At 40.3% G+C, this 19,639-nt stretch overlaps 2 protein-coding genes across 3 annotated transcripts; both read right to left on the reverse strand.

The window, feature by feature from the left end:
• Positions 1 to 991: 991 nt before the first annotated feature.
• LOC148885455 (metalloproteinase inhibitor 2-like) lies at positions 992 to 8,220 on the reverse strand. The gene is made up of 5 exons (XM_089019613.1): positions 8,086 to 8,220; positions 4,730 to 4,809; positions 4,233 to 4,335; positions 2,888 to 3,012; positions 992 to 1,621 (listed from the first exon to the last, which is right to left on the reverse strand). Exons 1-5 carry the CDS (start codon positions 8,213 to 8,215, stop codon positions 1,424 to 1,426), a joined length of 636 nt encoding a protein of 211 aa, XP_088875739.1. The 5' UTR covers positions 8,216 to 8,220; the 3' UTR covers positions 992 to 1,423.
• Positions 8,221 to 8,935: 715 nt separating this feature from the next.
• LOC148885456 (E3 ubiquitin-protein ligase TRIM16-like) lies at positions 8,936 to 18,795 on the reverse strand. Of its 2 annotated transcripts, XM_089019611.1 has the most exons (7): positions 17,751 to 18,795; positions 17,137 to 17,232; positions 16,786 to 17,019; positions 16,468 to 16,636; positions 16,311 to 16,376; positions 14,944 to 15,318; positions 8,936 to 12,031 (listed from the first exon to the last, which is right to left on the reverse strand). In XM_089019611.1, the coding sequence occupies exons 1-7, from the start codon at positions 18,081 to 18,083 to the stop codon at positions 12,027 to 12,029; spliced, it is 1,278 nt and encodes a 425-aa protein (XP_088875737.1). In that variant the 5' UTR covers positions 18,084 to 18,795; the 3' UTR covers positions 8,936 to 12,026. The 2 variants fall into 2 exon arrangements, with proteins under 2 accessions (XP_088875737.1, XP_088875736.1); XM_089019610.1 differs by lacking the exon at positions 8,936 to 12,031 and having other exon boundaries at positions 13,375 to 15,318.
• Between the last annotated feature and the right edge of the window lie 844 nt (positions 18,796 to 19,639).

The following is a 19,639-nucleotide window of genomic DNA, read 5'->3' on the forward strand; positions in this document are numbered from 1 at the left end:
TACGGACTGGGCTGTTTACCATTTTCAATGACCACAGACGAGAGAGCTCGTGTCAATATAGCGATTAAGTCTAGATAAAATAGAGCCAAAATAAAAAAAACAACTTTACTTTATAGATGTAATGTTGGTAAAATGTGATCCGACTAAGATTCTGCTAAGCACAATGTTTTGATTTCTTGTAATGACATGACCTCCCAGTACATTGAAAATGGGGTGACGTATACTGTACTGTACAACTACCTCGAGATACGAGTATATTGGTTTATTCTTCCCGTCACCGTGCTCGTAACTCGTGCATCTTAAATCTGAAAATACCCGCATCTTAAATCAAATTACTCATTGAAATGACAAATTGAATGTAACTTTACTTTGTAGTTGTACTTAAATTGTATACAACGTCTTCTCTCCTTTCGGCTTTTCCATTGAAGGGGTCGCCACAGCGAATCAATGTCCTCCATCTTTAGAAGTTTGATACGCATATTTGTTTTGGCCAAGCTTTTACGTCGGATGCCCTTCCTGACACCACCCTCTGTATTTATCCGGGCTTGGGACCGGCACAAGAAGACTTATGTCCCTTTATGGTTACAGAACAAACAACTCGCTCAGTAAAAGGCTCCCAAACACAAAATGGTCATCGGCACAGCAACATAAAAAATGAAAAACTATACTCTCCATTTGATGACAAATTGTATACAGCGTGATTGGAATGAATTCAGAGGCAGTATAATTAAAGTTTCACTCATCCACGGTAAGTGAATCAGTCAAGGGGCGTTTGTTTGCTCTTCTATGGCATTTACGACAATGTTATTTGGTCATTTTAAATACGAGTATAATTCTTTTTAGTTTAGACTTTCCTCCTAATGCCGATGCCCCCTGAGATCCAATTCTGGATTAAGTGGGAGAAAATAGTGTGGATTGTTTTTCCAAGCATCATCAATTTATTACCACTAGAGAGCAGCATATTAAAGTAAACACTACGCACACTTCATCGTACTGTACTGTAACCATATTTAATGAACATTTCAAAAAGATACACATTTCAAAACATTGCTCTGAAATGAATTACGACCACACAAACTTGTATGCAAAATTGATCTTGTTCTCTTGACAAAAATTATCAATATAAAATCCTGAAAAATATCAGCATATAAAACACAGGAGTGATCAACCCTTTTCCCACCCTTACCCCGTAATCGTTTGCTTAAATATATTTGGGCTACGAGGAGAAAAAAAAAAAACAGCCAGATGTGGAAAACAGTACTAACATTGCAGTGAAGCTTAATACTGACTTATGTGGACTGCGCTTATTTCTGCTGAAGCAGTAGTTTTATACAGAAGTGCTTTGGTGTCAGAAAGTGCTGAATTGTCACGATAGGGAAGAAAAAAAAAATACACTGCAATGATTTTTCATTTGAAATGCGAGTTAAGGGTCTTCAATATCCATGAATTTCTTCTTGGGCATTTCAGCCCCTCTGTACCAGGCGCAAGAGTTGTCATTTCTCTTGATGCAAGCAAAGTGTCGGGCCTGCTTGCCGTTTGTAATCTTCTCCGTCAGATAATCAGTCCACAAGCACTCGGCGGGGCTGCTGATGGCGCACGGGATGGAGGTGCAGCGTGTGATCTGTGGAGAACCAAGGACAGGATTTTCAGGATATTGTTTGCACGGTATAGGGGTGACGACCGAAATACTCATCTTTGTTAACTCATTCACTGCCATTCACAAATGTATTCGGGAATTGAAAATATGAAGTAGAGCGTCATTCCCGAATTTGTTTGGGTTTTCATGCTTGGGTGCCGATAAAGCACTGGCTATGGCCTCTGGCAATGATTTTTTTTCCTTTCCACAAGGGGGCATTTCCCTTTTTTCCATGTTAGCGCGTTGTTCCAAGTTCAGCTGTTCTTAAAACGCGATATAAACTAATATGTATGTACAGACATTCCCCAACTTACAAACAAGATATGTTCCGATTGGTCGGTTGTCCTTTAAGATTTATATCTTCTTTTCCTTTCGGCTTTTCCCTTCAAGGGGTCGCCACAGCGAATCAGTAACCTCCATCTTCAGAGGTATGATACGCATGTTTGTTTTGGCCCAGCTTTTACGTCGGATGCCCTTCCTGACACAACCCTCTGTATTTATCCGGGCTTGGGACCGGCACAAGAAGACTTATGTCTCTTTGTGGCTATATAGGTACGTTTAAGGCTTGTGTTTTTCGACTTATTTCTTTCTTTCCTCTTCCTTTCATAACTTTGCTGCTGTGTTACTTTCGGGTAGAGTGAACGCTGGCGCGAATGGCTGCCGCTGCTCACTCGCACAAAACCAAAAAATTCTTATCCTGTGACTCTAAAGTGTCTTTGAGAGTTTTGGAAAGGCGCTTCGAAATAAAATGTATTATTATTATTGTATAAGTAACCTTTATTGGTTTATCCTGAAAAATAAACATTTAATAAAATATATGCTCGATAAAGAAATGTACATATACAACTGGAGACAATACTACATATGTAACTACGTACTAAAATGTTCGTATGTACTGTTGTTCGTAACTCGAATGTTCATAAGTAGAGGACTGTCTGTATAGCATTGTATTTTGGACAGCCATCCTCATTTCAAGCTCATATGCCTCCAGACTCATATAATTTAGGAATTAACTGTTTTTTTTGTCAGATGAAAGAAGAGAGTCTAAGTTTTCTAATGCTGTATTGAATGTTCATGTAGTCCTAAAACTCAATATTCTGTGGGTTCTGGAATTGAAGTGACAATGACAAAAACCCTGGCACTGGAGCGAACACATTTTTGCACATGTCTGGCAGTGAATGAAATAAACACCGTCTCCACCATAAAACCATAAACATAAAATATAAAATCCATGCCGTTGCCTTTCCTAACCTTGCAATCACAGCCCATTTCGTAACGCTGAACCAAGCTGTTTCTTTGCATGGCGGTCAACTTCTCCCACGGCTCCAGGAAGTTGCACAGGGTGATGTGCAGCGAGTCATTGGACTTCAATCTCCCTGTGGATGCAAATGAAGGAAAAACTGAGAAACTTGCAGCATGTTTCTCTCGCATGCCCATAATTTCATTACAATTTTAGCAAACTGCCGAAATATAAAACACTCAATATTATTACTAATTTACAGAGTTTAAGCAAGTCTTGCAGTGTTCAAATTGTAAACATTTTACAGTGGCAATTTTGTACTTTATTTTTTGTGAAGGATGTAGGTTTATTGACAACATTGAAAAAAATGTTCCTATCCAGTGACTGTAAAGTGTCCTTGAGAGTTTTGAAAGGCGCTTAGAAATATAATGTATTACAGTGATACCTTGGATTACGAACTTAATTGGTTCCCAGACAGAGTGTGTAAGGCAAAAAGTGTGTATCCCAAAATATAATTTCCCATAGGAAACCATCAAAATGAGAATAATCTCTTCCCAGGTCCCCATAAAACATAATTTTCTACTTTCTAATTTTCTAATCCTTAAAATTACACAAAATATACCTTATTTTATGTATCATAAAAGTGCTATGGTATTATAATTAAAGAAATAAACTGGACGGTATACTAAAGACGTTTTATTTACCTTTGTGATGGTCGTTGATAGCATGATGGAATGCAGTGGCCATTTCATCAGCATTAAACACTTCTTTCACCATCTTGACAAATGATCCCTTGTGTTGCTTTCTCTGCGATAATTTCACCTACTTCCTCATCAATTGTGTTCTGTTAAGGTGGGTTTATAGCTTTTTGCATCAAGTGTACAGATGGTTTGTGCGGGTTATTTGTGGAGCCTGATTGATGGGAATTTTAACCTTGCAGTGGACACTGCCTTTGAACTTCAAATCAAAGTTGAAATCCATTTTCTCACTCTCTCTCTGTTTGCCTATCTTTTTAATATTTAAACCACCTCCCCTCACTGCTGCGTTCTTGACCAATCACATGGCTTTAACCGAAGACTGGGGGCGTGGAATAGAGGACAAAAATGAGTTGGCTGCCAATTTCATGTTAGGAGAACGGGCTCGTTCGCGAACGACACATCACTCATTGCGGCGCTCTGTGTGTATCCCAAAAAATAGTTTGTATGCCAAGGTAAAATTTTCAGAAATTTAACGTTCGTAAACCGAAAGGTTCGTAAGCCAAGGAGTTCGTAAACCAAGGTATCACTGTATGCTCATTAAGCAAGTTTTTTATGACCATTATTTGACCCTCCACAAAATATAAATATAAATAAATACCTGTGATGAGATATTCTACGCCTTTAGCCAGAGTGACTCCACACAACGAAGAGGTGGGCGCAGTGTAGACTGCATCAAAATTCTTGTTCGGTCCCTTGAACATCTGGCGAAAACGTTATTATCAGTTAGAATCTAACAGGTGTCAAAGTCAAGGCCCGTGGGCCAATTCTCGCCCACCACATCATTTTATTCGGTCCGTAAAAAGAAATGTGAAATTCCATAATGCTTGCTAAAGTCTGAACCAAAAGTTTAAATTGTCCCATGTAAACCACAATAACTCATTATTTTTTACTTCAAATTTGAAAACTTGTTATTCATTGTTTTTTTTTGTGCCCTCTATATGTAATATATGAATGGGATGAACATTCTAATGGCTTCCCCAAATTCATAAAGGCCCCCCAGAGAGGAAACCGTAAAATGAGTTTGACACCCTTGAGTTAGATTCATGTTGAATTTGCGAACCGTTGCAGATTTCAAGCCAATTTGAAGTCTTTTACCTTGGTCTGTTTGATGGTGTATTGAATGGGCTTGAAAAAGTCATCGTCAACCTTCACTCCAACCACCTTGGCCTTGATAACTGAAAAGACAAAATGCATTTTCAAAGATGACATTACAGACGCTCCTCAACTTATGAACAAAATACTTTCCGAACGGTCGTTCATAAGGTGAATTTGTTCGTAAGTTGCTTCAGTGCTATATTTTGTATGGAATGTATGTTAAAAGGACAACCGACGCCTCCAGACAAGTTGTGTCCGTAATCACTTCAAATGACTTCTACTGAGCGTATTTTACAAAGATTCCACCGCATATAGCTATATTTTACGTTTTAAGACTTGCGCTGAATATTCAGGAAGTCTTGTTTTCGAGTTGATGACGATGCCTGACGTGACGTCACATCAGGAACGTCCCTGACCGAGAAAGCGACACACAATGAATTTTGCGTACTTTGTTTGGTCTGAAAACTTCTTTTAGAAGGAACACACAAATACCGCGATGCTGAATCGTTGTGTGTTGCACCAAAACTACTATTTGATACAAGTTGACACAAATTCTCAGCAAACAAATTAGCCCATTTCCAACGGAGCTTGGGCGCCATCTTGTGCATTTTCTGGGACGCTACATTGGAGTCCTGACGGCTCGAATTGATACGGGAGGACTTCTTTCATTGATTGCAAACATTTATGCTTTCCTCTTCAGAACTATTTGAATCATATTCATAACTGGATGAGTAACAAGAAAGCATCTTCTCCGAATCTGAAGCCATTGTTTTGATTCTAGAGCGAGGCAAGACGTCCTGACGTGACGTCGCGAACAAGGGGGCGGGACCTTCTGAAACTCGGCATCTCTGAGGTCATTTTGAAGTAGTTTTGGGACACTTTAACTCATTTTTATTGGTGTTTTGCATTTGACCCAAAAGAAAAATCACCCTGCGTGTTTTGTGCATTTTAGATGCTATAAAACGTTTTTCTGATGTCAGTTAGGAAACAAAAAAATTGTGTCGGTTGTCCTTTAAGGCGTGTATAAGTAATCTGTATTAGTTTGTTGTGAAAAATACACATTTAATAAAATATATGCTCTATAATGATATGTACATGTACAACTGGAGAGAATACTACATGTTACTACAAAAATGTTTGTATGTAACGTTGTTCGTAACTCGAATGTTCGTAAGTAGGGGAGCCTCTATACATGTAAAACAAACGTGTAAGGATTTGATGTTCAAGGCAACAGCACCGCGTGACTGTTTCATCAGCTGGACACAGAAGAATGAGTGTGCACAGCAAGGATCCAAAACACACGAAGGAAACCAGTCAGCATTTTGAAGACTAGAATTAAAATAACGATAATCCTACTAAAACCCTCAAAGGCCTGACTGCATCGTTTTTGAAGATGAAGAAATCACTCTTACTTTCCAGTTTCCTGATTGAGAGGTTTGAATGTGGGAGAGGAGGAGGGGGGGGATGGAACACTTGAAGTGGAAAAATATGATTTCGTCTTTTAGATTTGCCTTTTTGACTTGAGGTCAGCTAAGTGCTTGAAAATAAAGTTCCCCTGCATTATTTCGCTGATCTTAATGCCATTTTCTTTTGCTTTTGTGAACTATTCCATTATTGCCAGGGACGTACCTCATGCATGGATTTGCGAGCCAATCAGATTGATTATTTTATTTTGCAAACGACAAATTGAAAAACCACAATGACCTTCTTTTTAACTCATTCATTATCATTCACAAATTTATTCTGGAATTGAAAATATGACGTAAAGCGCCATTCCCAAGTTTTTCCTCTGTCGATGAAGCGCTGGCCAGACCTCTGGCAATGTGTTTTCCTTTCCACAAGGGGCAGCATTTCCCTTTTTCCCCCATGTTAGCGCTTTGTTCCAGCTTCAGCTGTTGTTAAAGCGATATATTAACCAATATGTATTGCAATGTATTGTATTTTGGACAGCCACCCTCATTTCCAGCTCATATAACTCCACACCCATATAATTTAGGAATTAACTCAGAGACGAACAATCATCGAACGGATACCTCTGCACTGTCTATGTGCTAACCATGACATTTATTATTTAATTATGTAGTTATTAAAACATGTCAAACGACTGCATCTATGTAAACATCATACATGCTAAGCCACACGATTTGGTTGGGAGACTCACGATTTTGACCACAATACTCACTTTACAAAGCAACTACTGACACAACACAGACAGTTCGTTTATAAGGTGAAACGAAAGAAAATGTAAAAAACAAAATACATTTTTATACTAATTGGATGTTTAAATAAACAATTAAAGCATTTTGTGTTTTATTTACAGTGATACCTCGATTTACAAACCCTTGGCTTACGAACCTTTCAGTTTCCGAACATTAAATTAATGAAAATTTTACCTTGGCATACGAACTTTTTTCGTATGCGTATACGAGCCCGTTCTTCCAACAACAAAATGGTAGCCGACTGTTTTTGTCCTCTAATCCCCACCCCCAGTCTTTGGTTAAAGCCACGTGATTGGTCAAGAACGCAGCAGTGAGTGGAGGTGGTTTAAACATTAAAGAGACAGGCAGACGACAGTGAGAGTTTCAACTTTGATAGTTAAAGGCAGTGTCGACTGCAAGGTTAAAATATACCATCAATCAGGCTCCACAAACTACCCGCACAAGCCATCTGTACACAAAATTATCACAGAGAAAGCACCTACAAGGGATAATGCTGAGGAAACTGGCCACTCCATACCATCAAGCCATCAACGACCATCACAAAGGTAAATAAAACAACTTCATTGTACAGTATGGTTTGTTTCTTTAATTATAATACTCTAGCGCATTTATTATACATAAAATATGTTATATTTTGTGTAGTTTTAAGCCTTAGAAAATTAGAAAATTATGTTTTATGGGAACCTGGGAACATATTATTCTCATTTTAATGGTTTCCTATGGGAAAATAATTTTTGGGATACACAATTTTTTGCCTGACACACTGTGGTAACCAATTAAGTTCGTAAGCCAAGGTATCACTGTACTTGTAATTTATACTTTTGTAACGCTCACATTATTTTAACACGCACCACAGAGTCGCAAGTGTGAAAATCTCCCGATTTATGATTTCTGAAACTTAACATGTGAAACATGGCACGAAAATCACAGATGTCAACATTTTCCCCGAAGTATGAGGGTGATCAGGGGGTGCCACAGGCCACCCCGTAACTCCGCCCCTGAACAGACGACGGTAACTTTACTAGCTTTCACGTGACGATGAAAACATCATAAAAAGTGAAACACGAGCACATACTTTCGAAGAAAATCACCCTAAATGAGCGAATATATTTCAGGGGGGGGGGGGTGAACGCTTACCGACGTCTGCTTGGCAAAACCCCTGCTGCGGATGCGCCGCTCCACAGCTACATGCTTGTGCTCCTTCCTGGAACAACCACAAGCACAGCAGCACCACAGGCAGCACCAAGGTCTTCATCGTCCAGCTCATCGTTGATCGTTCAGGGCCAAAACAACAACAAAAAAAATAAGAAATTGGTGGAAAAAAAGCTTTCAGTTGGATTGTTCGAAACGTTTCAGATTTGAAGTCCTGTTCTGTGAGTCGGATGGATTTGTTCTGCTGGACTCCACGTTCATGAGGACCTTTTTAACACGGCGGAATACGCCCACAAGTGACGTCACGTGCAACGTTTGATGACTTTCACCTCACCCTACACGTAAACGGAGACACACACACACACACACACACACACACACACACACACACACACACACACACACGTTTCAGGGGACGTGACGTTTTTTTCCAAAACGGGAAGGGGGGGGGCAGTCAAATACATACTTGAGTGGGAGGGATACGTGTTGGAAGAATGTTTCCAGTTTTACTGATTTAACCAAGTTCAAATCGTTTAGAAATTCTAAACGAGCCCTCATTTATTCTCATTTAATGAGAATAAATGAGGGCTCCCAAGCAAAGAAGCAACATGGTGGGATAAAAAAAAAAAATAGTACCATTGTTTGGTCATTGACCTGAGGTATCTAAATTCAGGAATGAGGCTCCATGTCATGATTTTGAATTCCCGAATAAATTCAGGAATGGCAGTGAATGAGTTCAATTCAAAATATTATTGTTTTTTGTAGTGCCACATGCCATAGGACCGGGGCTTTGGAACTGCAGGTTGTTTGGCTGGAAACAAAAAGGGAAAAGTGAGTCACTCCAAGTATTTTATTAGGTTTAATTAGGGTGTAAACAGTGGGGAGAGTCTGTTAATTATTTCCTTAGGAAACAACCATGTTCCTTCTTCTGAAAAAACAATGTTCACTGTAATGAGTTAAATTTAGCATGCCAGTTCATGTTGGCTTTGCATGTACATGTGAGAACCAACATTACCGTAAAAGACTCTTCAAAAACATTTTTTTTTTGCCCATGTCTTTACCGGAAAGGAAAGGGGTAGGTGCAAGTAAACAGAGTGAGCGTAATATATCCACCGTTATTCTTCTCCCTAATTTGACAGATTTATTGGGTGTTGCATTCACACCTTGACACAGTCCTGCAAATCACCCTCCCAAAAAAATAAAAAAAATAAATAATGAGGTGATACTTTTATACCATGATACTTTGGATTGAAGTCACGCTTATTCGCGTCACCAAATGACGACAATCCGTAATTACATATCCAGATGTGACATCAACGCCATAAACAAAAAAATAAATAACGAATGCTGTGGTGTGAACTGTTAACTGAATCCTCCCCAATAGAAAAATAAGTAACAACAATGTAGAAACTCGGATGGTGCATGTCCGAGATATTGGTCAAACACTGTGAACAAAGGCTCGAACACAGGCAGATTGTCTTTTACTGTCTGACGGCAGAAGACACAGCCATTCATGACTGACGCCCAACCGCTGCAGCCCCTCTACCAGGTTATTTATTGAGAGTAATATGCAAATTTAAAGGACAACTGACATTTCTTTGTTTCCTGACATCAGAAAAACGTTTTATAGCATTTAAAATACCCAAAACACGCAGGCTAATACTTTTAGTCAAATGCAAAACACCAATAAAAATGAGTTCATGTGTCCCAAAACTACTTCAAAATGACCTTGGAGATGACATGTTTCAGAAGGTCCCGCCCCCTTGTTCGTGATGTTCGTCTTGCCTTGCTCTAGAACAGGGGTGTCAAAGTCATTTTTTGCCGCGGGCCACATTGTAGTTATGGTTTTCTCTCGAGGGCCGTTATGAATTTGGGGAACCCATTAGAATGTTTAAATCCCTTCAAATATTACATATAGAGCACACAGCAAATTAATAAATAACTCATTTTTAAATCTGAAGTCAAGAATAATGACTTTTATTGTGGTTGACATCCAAAAATATGACATTTTGGCTCAGATTTTAGCAATCATCATGGAATTTTACAAGTTTGATTTGCTTTCGCGGGCCGCAAAAAATGATGTGGCGGGCCGGAATTTGGCCCGTGGGCCTTGACTTTGACACCTGTGCCCTACATGAGGATGACAGTTTAACAGGCTGTGTCTGTTCACCTCAGATTGACCCCAGATTTTCTGTGCTTTTGGATTTTGTAAGCATGAAACGTTGAAATATGATAACTTCTTGTCTGTCCATTCTCTATCAGTTATCTTCAGGTACTTGATAGAAAAACCACTGGCAAAAAAATCGAGAGGAAGACTGGGAGGAACGAGGTGACATCATCTTGAGAGTTTCATAGATTCAATGTGGGAGTGAGTCCACCGCCGAACCTTGGGCCTCTCGTGTTGTTCTGGTCACATTCTTGACTTACTCATGCAAAGTAATTGGCCTTTTGTTGGAAACTTGACCGCAGGAGTGGCAGCAGAACTGCTACTTGAGTCGGAAAAGTTCCCTAAAATGTCAAGGGATAGTTTTTGGATACTACACAAATGATCACGAGGGTTGGGATAAATAGATGAGATCATATTATAGTCACCATCTGAGTTTGTGGCGGGACTGCTGTTTCACACAGAGCTCTGCGACTTTTACCGCACAGGGATGTCTTTGTGAGAGATGTGAGCATGCCACATTTAAAGGGAATGAGAGGACCCACTTTGGTTGGTGACAAACGGCGTACACTGTTTTCACGCCCACAACAGCGCAAATTGCCTTTTTTTTAACAGCAGAACTTCTGCGTATTTTAAAATTAACATCACCCAGAATAAACTACCTGCACAACTGCAGATAAAACTTTAAATATGTTTTTTTTATCAGTGGAGGGCTGTGGATTTCATCGATAGGCCTTCAGTAGTGCTATGCCTGAATCAATCCAGCCTGAAATAAGTGGTGAAATTTACTACAAGTCCACGAGAGGGTATCATTGGCCAGGAAATAACTTCTTAATGATGTCCATTTTTTCTTGAAACGTCCGTCTTGAAAATGGCTTTTACAGTAAATCCCGAACCAAATCTACTTCTTCTTCTTCAAAACCGTTACATGTTTGCTGATGCAGCTCGCTACCGATACAGTGTGCTAGCTCTGGCTAGTATGCTTTTGTCACTAGCAACAACATTTTGCAAACTATGATTGGTGACTAGCCAATCTCCGACATTGACCAGCGCCTTCGAGAAGGCCTTGGTTCCCCTTTTCGGTTGCCAACTTGAAATCTGATTGGTTACAGTTACAGTTTGATTGCTATATTTGATTAGACAGGGCCTTCAGCACTGATTGTGAAGGCATCCTGGTAGATTTCTCATCCTGGTAACAAATGATGGCTGAAATGTGATTGGTTAAATGCTGAAATACGACAATCTGGAAGCAGTGCTACAGGGGAAGAGTAATGAAAGTAAGTTGAAAGACAATTTGGAATTATTTAACAAGAATTCACGGACAAAATATTATTAACATCTGTCGGTTATTCAGATATTTCTAGGCCAGCAGAGAAGGCTGTGACGGCCTTCATGATCCGCCACTGATTTTTATATACCTCTTGTTTGGTGCAATCCACTATGAGTCTGTTTTAATGATAGTTTAATTGCAGTTTCTGCCAAATACTGGCTTGGCCTGCCCGTTATAGCCTTTTTGGTGGTTTTGCCGCTTCACAAATTTGAAGGAATAAACATCATCATTTGGTTTCAGGTTGTTGTGTCGCCTTTGAACATTTAATACATCAAGCTGACTGCATGTAAATAAGGCAAGGAGTCTGTTGAACTCACCGGCTTGCTTCCTGACATCATACTTGGCTATCTACTGGTTTCTGGTTTATGGTCACCCAGCGGTAAACAATATTAATATTTTCCAAAGAAAAGTATATTCCGAGCATCCTTTGGCCTAATCTGTAAAACAGAACAGGAGACATCACGTTTGCAAGCCAAACGACAAGGGACCGGCAAGGCGATGCCGTCCAGAAAAGGGAAAGTTCCCATACGCATGGAAATGTTGTAAGACGCCATGACGCGTCAGGTTGGTCATGTGGAATTTACCAGATGTTGGATGCAGTCAGAAAATAGGAGGAAATGACACATCATTGAAAAAGGGGCAAACTATGCCTTGTGTGGAGTCACAGGAATACCCGAAACCTCCAAACTGACCAATCTCATTTTAAGGTGTATTAACTCATTCACTGCCGTTCCCAAATTTAATCCGGAATTGAAAATATGACGTAGAGTGCCATTCCCGAATTAGTTCGGGTTTTGGTAGGGGGGAATGGGGTGCTGACAATAATAATAATAATAATAGTAATAATAATACATTTCATTTATAAGCGCCTTTCAAAACTTTCAAGGTAACTTTACAGGGTCAGTTTTTCTGCGGGTGAGCAGCGGCAGCCACGCGCGCCAGTATTCACTCCAGCCGGAAGTAACTCAAATAGATAGAAAGCTAGCTAGCGAATCGATAGCCAACAGATACCTAGCTAGATACCTAATAGATAGCTAGCTATCCAGCCAGATAGCTAATAGATAGCAAATGATATTTTCTCCACCGCTGAATTAATAATAATAATAGATTTAATTTAAAAGTGCAAATTAGTCGATTGTTATTACCCAACACCTCCATAGAGGCATCAAGACCTGAACGGGGTTATAGTTAGTGAGATATTTAATAGATAGCTAGTAAGATATTTAATAGACAGCTAGTTAGCTAGTTAGCTAGATAGATAGCTAGCTAGATAGCCAGCTAGCCAGTTAGATAGCTAATAGACAGCAAATAGATAGCAAGCTAGGTAGCCAGATAATTAGCCAGCTAGCCAGATAGCAAGCTAAAAGACAGAAAATAGATCAACTCCCCGCAAGCTGGTGCACTCAAGCCCTCAAGCCCAATTTGAGGACGGCGCAGTTCCATTCGGACTCACAAAAAAACACTTATCACATAAAGCGCTGGTCAGACATCTGGCCATGTTTTCCCTCCCAGGAGGCGGCAGAATGTGCCTTTTGTCCAGCTGCCCCCATTTCAAGCTCATATAACTCCAGAATAAAAATTCAAAGGGGTGCTAACCAAGCAATAGCAAAAAGGTACAATTACAAGGACAAAAAAAGTACGTATGTGATTAAAAGGACACATAAATCTGAAAAAAAGCAACAAAATGTTCTTGGAACACAACCTGTGAAGTTATCAGGAGTCCTAAATGCAATTGTAACATTTTGTAACAAGTTGCGATATGAGAAACAAAGTCAGTAAATTCTTTGTAATATGTGAATTCAGTCAGTTTTAATGTCAAAATTCTCCTCGCAGCCCCAATAATGTGGAACCTTGGTGACCTGGAAATGCGTTGCTTTGTGGGCACATAAATCTTCACTGTCACAATCGCTTGTGTTTGCATGGCTGCAAACACAAGCTGCAAAAGAGGTAAAACTCAACTTACGCAAATAAAGGAAGTGAATCTTCTTTCTTATTCATTGTGGGTTGAAAGAAAAAAAAACATGAAGGAACTTGTGCAATTTGACCTGGGGGTCATTGTGAACATATGCTGACTTTACTATTTTATTGTACGTTGTCATCGTCTTTTTTTTTTTTTTTCCTTGAGGGGTTCCGAAGGTTTCGCAGGCGATTTCAGATGATTCACGGTCTGTCCCGTCATCCGTGAACAACGATTGATGAATGGAAAATGATGAATTTGTTTTAATCACTAGCGCAATGGAGTTGGGAAGGGTAGGGTGCATCTAATACTAAAACTACTTTCATATATAATTCCAAGCGGTGTAAATGTATCCCAAAATACTTTTTTAATACTAAACTTTTTTTTAAATCAAATTTTATAAAGTGAAGAAAACATCTTTAACTCTTTCGCTGCCATTCGCGAATTTATTCAGGAATTAAAAGTATGATGTCATCAGATAAATTATACGGGTCTGGAGTTATATGAGCTTGAAATGGGGGTGACTGTCCAAAATACAATGCAAGACATACTTGTCGGTTTATATAGCACTTTAGGAACAGCTGAAGCTGCAACAACGCTCTCACATGGAACATAATGGGAAATACCGCCCCCTTGTGGAAGGAGAAAAACATTGCCAGAGGTCTGGCCAGCGCTTTATAGGCACCCAAGCATAAAAAAACCCAAAACCCGAACAAATTCGGGAATGGCGCTCAACGTCATATTTTCAATTACGAATAAATTTGTGATTGAGTTCAAATGATATTTCTGGTTCAATAAAGGTTTTTTGAACAATGTAGCTTTGAGTGAGCGCTGGCGCGTCTGGCTGCCGCTGCTCGCCCGCAGAAAAACTTATCCTGTGACTGTAATGTATCCTTGAGGGTTTTGAAAGGCACTTATAAAAGAAAGGTATTATTATCATGAGTACTATTGGTATAAGTCTGTAACCAGAAGATCTGTTTGAAATCTTAAACAAAGGATATAATGTTAAGTTTGTATCCACTTGCCTTCATGAGTGATTAACGGCCCCCAAATATCCGAACATAATGTAAATTAGGGCTACTTTTCCAACTTTTTTACACAGTGGCGTGTCAGTGCACAATGGCTAGCTCAGTGGCATGTTTATAAATAGGCAAATAATACAAGAACGTTTATGAGCTAATACAAAAATACATTCTCCACGTTATGTCTATTTTAATCAATGCAGAAGGCATCACATTGCATTAACCAGACAAACCACATTCTCCTTCTTTGAGAGCCACGCAATAAGATACAATGGCTCGATGAAATGGGCATTGTACTTGTGCAGCAACCTCATGGACTCGTTCACATGATAAAATGACACATGGCCGGCACGAAAGTCAACATAAATACCAATTCTTGTCACGTCCTGCGCTTGTAAGGGCGTTTCCACGCCGGCGTGCCAAGCGGAGAGGCCTCGGCTGTTCCTCCCGACACACCAAGAGAAGTCATTGCAGGTTATGCATCCGGTGCTTTCTCGGCCTTTGCGCTCGATGCTCTTGTAGGTGACGCCGACATGAGCCCCATCGCCATTCAGCGCCGCCTCGGTGTAGTGGCGGCCCTCGTAAATGCTCTGTGATGTCATGGCTTGGCGCCAGTCCTCGAAGCGATCGGGGTGGTCCAGGTAGCTGTGTTGCCAGGGGCTGGTGTTGGTTACTTTCATATTGTCCGCTGTTAGGCGCAGGAAGTTGTGCACCGTGTCAGGGTTAAATGTCAAATTCTTTGCATCTGAAGGGGGAAAACAAATTGAAATTTCAGGTTGAACCCATGAACTCATTCATTGCCAGACGATGTGCAAAAATGTGTCCACTCCAACGCCAGGGTTTTTATCATTTTCACTCAAATTGCAGGACAAACAAAATATTGAGTTTTAGTACTACATAAACATTCAATTTAACATAAGAAACCTTAGACTCTCTTCTTTCATCAGAAAAAAAAGAGTTAATTCCTAAGTCATATGGGCCTGGAGTTATCTGAGCTTGAAATGGGGGCAGCTGTACAAAATTCAATACAATACTTCCATATCGATTTATGTAGTGCTTTAACAACATCTAAAGCTGTAATGAAGCGCTAGCATGGACCAAAGGCAAATGTTGCCCCGTCGTGGAAGGGAAAAACATTACTAGAGGTTTGTCGAGCGCTTTATCGGCACCCCCGCAAGAAAAAAAATAAACCAAATTGGACCATATCACATATGGTCTTAAAGTAAAATATTCATTTTCTCATTGAATAAAAATGTTTATAACCTGGTTGGCTTTTTTTTGGATGATCGTCACGAATTATGGGCATTCCTATTCATTTCAGTGAGGAAAGATGATTTACCCTGTGACTGTAAAGTGACCTTGAGAGTTTTGAAAGGCGCTTAGAAATCAAATTTATTTGATGATGATTATTATTATTATTATTACATTATATTAGATTAAGATTATCTTATACAGTATTAGTTTTGAGATATTATAGTCATGGACTGTACATCAAAATTATGGATGTACAGATGGATGGATGGATGGATGGATGGATGGACAGATAGACAGCTAGCTAGACAGCTACCTACATAGCTAGCTAGACAGCTAGATAGACAGATAGCTAGATAGACAGTTAGATAGATAGCTAGATAGTTAGATATCTAGATAGTTAGATAGCTAGATAGTTAGATAGCTAAATAGCTAGATAGCTAGATAGTTAGATAGCTAAAAAGCTCGATATTTGTTTTACCATACATTTTAAAAAGTCTTCCGAGTTCATCGGGTCGGGCAACAAAACTTGCAGCATTTGGGATTCGCCACCTGTTTGATAGATAAATACATAACCCAACAATTAAACCACAGAGAGAATGAAAATAAATAAACAACAAAACTCTTGTTCGTTCTATCACACCTTGAGAAATGGTACTGAGCTTGTCATGGTAAGAGGTGAGAATCAGGTCACACAGCTCTTGGGTGACACTGGCTACGACTTGGACGTAAGCAGTCACATGGTCCACTTGGATCACGCTAACCTTAGGCAAGCAAACATCCGCCGCTCCCTCCTTCCATTGAAAGTATTCCTGCAACAAAACGAAGGATCTGTGAGCATAATACCTTATTTGTAGAAGAAATGTTCTCTTTGAGCCATTATGTTCCGTCATGCTCAAATGTGTATACACTGTCAACCTTTGCGATTGCATAACAATTACATAAACCGTCTGGAACTGACCAGCAGGAAGGAGACGTCGCACTCGCTTCGTGCCACTTTGTTGACCTGCGCCAGGGTCTTGCTCAGCTCCGCCTTCCTCTGCTTCAAGTGAGCCTCCACGCCCTCAGCCTGGCGCAGAGCTCGCCTCCGCTCTGCCTGCAGCCGCTCCCCCACTTGCTTCCTGGCCTCGGCCACCACCTCGTGCAGCCTGCAGAAGTGCTGATCCACCTGAGAAGACACCTCCTGCACCAAAGACTGGAGACCAGGCCGCAGATACCCACTAGTGACATGTAATGTGATCTAACTGCTAATAAACCATTTGTAAACACCTCAGAAGCAAAAGTTATCGATTCATTCGGGGTTAAATGGTACCGTCATGCCGTCGTTGTTGCTCCGCAGCTTCTCCATTGCTTTGTCGGTGGCCACGATACTTTGATTGATTTCCTCGTGCTTTGTCTGCAGTTCAGTCTAGAACCAAGTGGGGGCAAATTGTGAAGTTGAAGATCACAAAGACAATATCTGTGTCACTGAGAACTAGAGTGGGCTGACTCCGTTTTTGTCATTTTTGAGTTAAGAGCAAATATCTGAACCACTGAGAACTCGAGTGGGCGAACACCGTTTTGCCAGTTTTGAGTTAAGAGCAAAAATTTTGGAATCATTGAACTAAAGTGGGTTAACTCTGTTTAGGCATTTTTGAGTTAAGAGCAGAAATATCTGTCACTGAGAACTAGAGTAGGCTAACTCTGTTTTGCCATGTTTGAGTTAAGAGCAGAAATGACTTGAAAAAAGACTTTTTAGGTCAATGGAACAAAATGTTTTGGCATATGTCAAAAATGAAGTTAGATTACACTTGTTCTCAAACCCAAAAAACACCCATACAGTAAATATAGCATTACCATTTTTGTTTTAAAAAGATGGAATGGTTGTAGACAAACTTGACTTAGCCCACACTAGTTCTCAATTTACAACCACAAATGTGTTCAGACCTCAATCTTAGCCCTCGCCTGCTCCAAAGACAAAGTGTCATGACCTCGGTGCCCCTGATCGGAGCAGTCAGAGCACAAGCAGCAGCCATCCATCAGGCAGAAGCGCTCCAGGGGAAGACGGTGGACGTCACACGTGCGAGCGTCCACGTGGTGAAGTGGCTCCACCAAACGGTGACTCCGGAATTTAGCGTTCTCCAAGTGAGGTCTGAGGTGATCTTCGCAGAAGGATACCAGGCATGTCAGACAGGATTTGACAGCCTTCCCCGGCTCGCCTATACACGTATCACAAGGGACGTTGGGCTCCTTCTGGCTGGTACCGCTGCTTGTCGCCATTTTCGTCGTCTTTCATCTAGCTCCAGTATTTTTTTTTTAACTTCAAAAAGTCGCTCCTTAGTAAGACAGGAAATACTTGCAAACCACGCCCAGGTTGTTATTGTCTCATTAGACATTCCTCCCTTGTTTGAGTCTTCGCTTTGCCTCGATAATCTAAACACACACACACACACACACAAAGTTGAGTGGATTTATTACATAATTTCACCAAATGCTAACACGTTACCACTGTGTTCTTATGCAGAGAAGTACTCGGAGATGATAAAAAGCTTCCAATATATTGTTATATGACAGACATGATCTACATAAATATTGACTAGACATGCACTACGCAGCGTGTGCAAGTACAACAAAAGTTGATGGGCAGGTAGTATAAAATCATCACGCACGCCGACATAAATCCCTCCTGCAATTATGCAGTCATACTGCCTTGGCAGAGAGCAAACTTGTATGCGTCAAAAGGAGGCCGGATGAAATTGAATGTGACATTCATCACATAGGGGGAGCATGCTATTTAAAAAAAAACATGTCAAGTGTGTTTAGTGTAAAACAAGAAAATGCACAGGCACAAAAGTCTCGGTCAACCCCATGGGGGCAAAGGTGTCCCATGATGCAACTTTAAATCTTTACATGGATCTTCTCCATGTTAGAGGTAGATGGTTTAGTTGTCACTCTCTTTGCAGTGCTGCTCCCACGTCGGCTTGATCATCTGCACAATATGATGGGGAGGGGGGAAAATGTGGTTACCGGGTCATAAAACCTTTTACAACTGAAAACTAAAGTTACGTTTTGCCATTATAGACTCATGACTATTCACTAAGTTGACCACTGTTGATTTTAAAAATTAACAACAACAGTATATTAGGCTATATCGTACTAAGGCAGCAGGATGGAGATATGATTGAAACTTTATTATTTTAATGTCACGCAAGGTTATCATCCCTCTGGGCTAGATTGTTTCATTACAATGCTAATTGCTGCGTCGGTTGGCTACGTTGTTGCACTTGGCGTTGTGTTAAGATGTCATTTTAATATATAACATGACATTGGTATGTTTTGTCATTAGACAACATTGTTTCACGATGTTGTTATGCTAACATGTTATGCTACATGTACATGCTATAATGTCTCACATACAAAAAAGCAAAAGCGGCAAAAAGCTAAATTTGCGACGACAGGTAAACATTTCCTGTGATTTTTCTTCCCATTTACCATCATTTTTCATCCCTTTGCCCACAAACTGTATTTCAGGTCACATCTGTAGTTGTGACAACTTAGCATTACAGTAAATGTCTGCAATGCCACTATTCCACAGGACAAACTGTGACACTGAATGGCACCTAAAAACTAACAAGGCATTTGGAAGGGACTGGCGACCTATCCAGGGTGTACCAGGTGGTTTTCAACAGAACAAACTGTGACACTGAATGATTCCTAAAAACTAACACGCCGTTTGGAAGGGACTGGCGACCTGGCCAGGGTGTACCAGGCAGCATATCTCATGCTCAAAGTCAGCTGGTATCGACTATCTCACAAACTGCTCGAAAGAGACAAAG

Source organism: Hippocampus bargibanti, linkage group LG17 (genome assembly GCF_051943395.1).
Source record: "Hippocampus bargibanti isolate YZ-2025 linkage group LG17, ASM5194339v1, whole genome shotgun sequence".
In the NCBI taxonomy this organism is placed as follows: Eukaryota; Metazoa; Chordata; class Actinopteri; order Syngnathiformes; family Syngnathidae; genus Hippocampus; species Hippocampus bargibanti.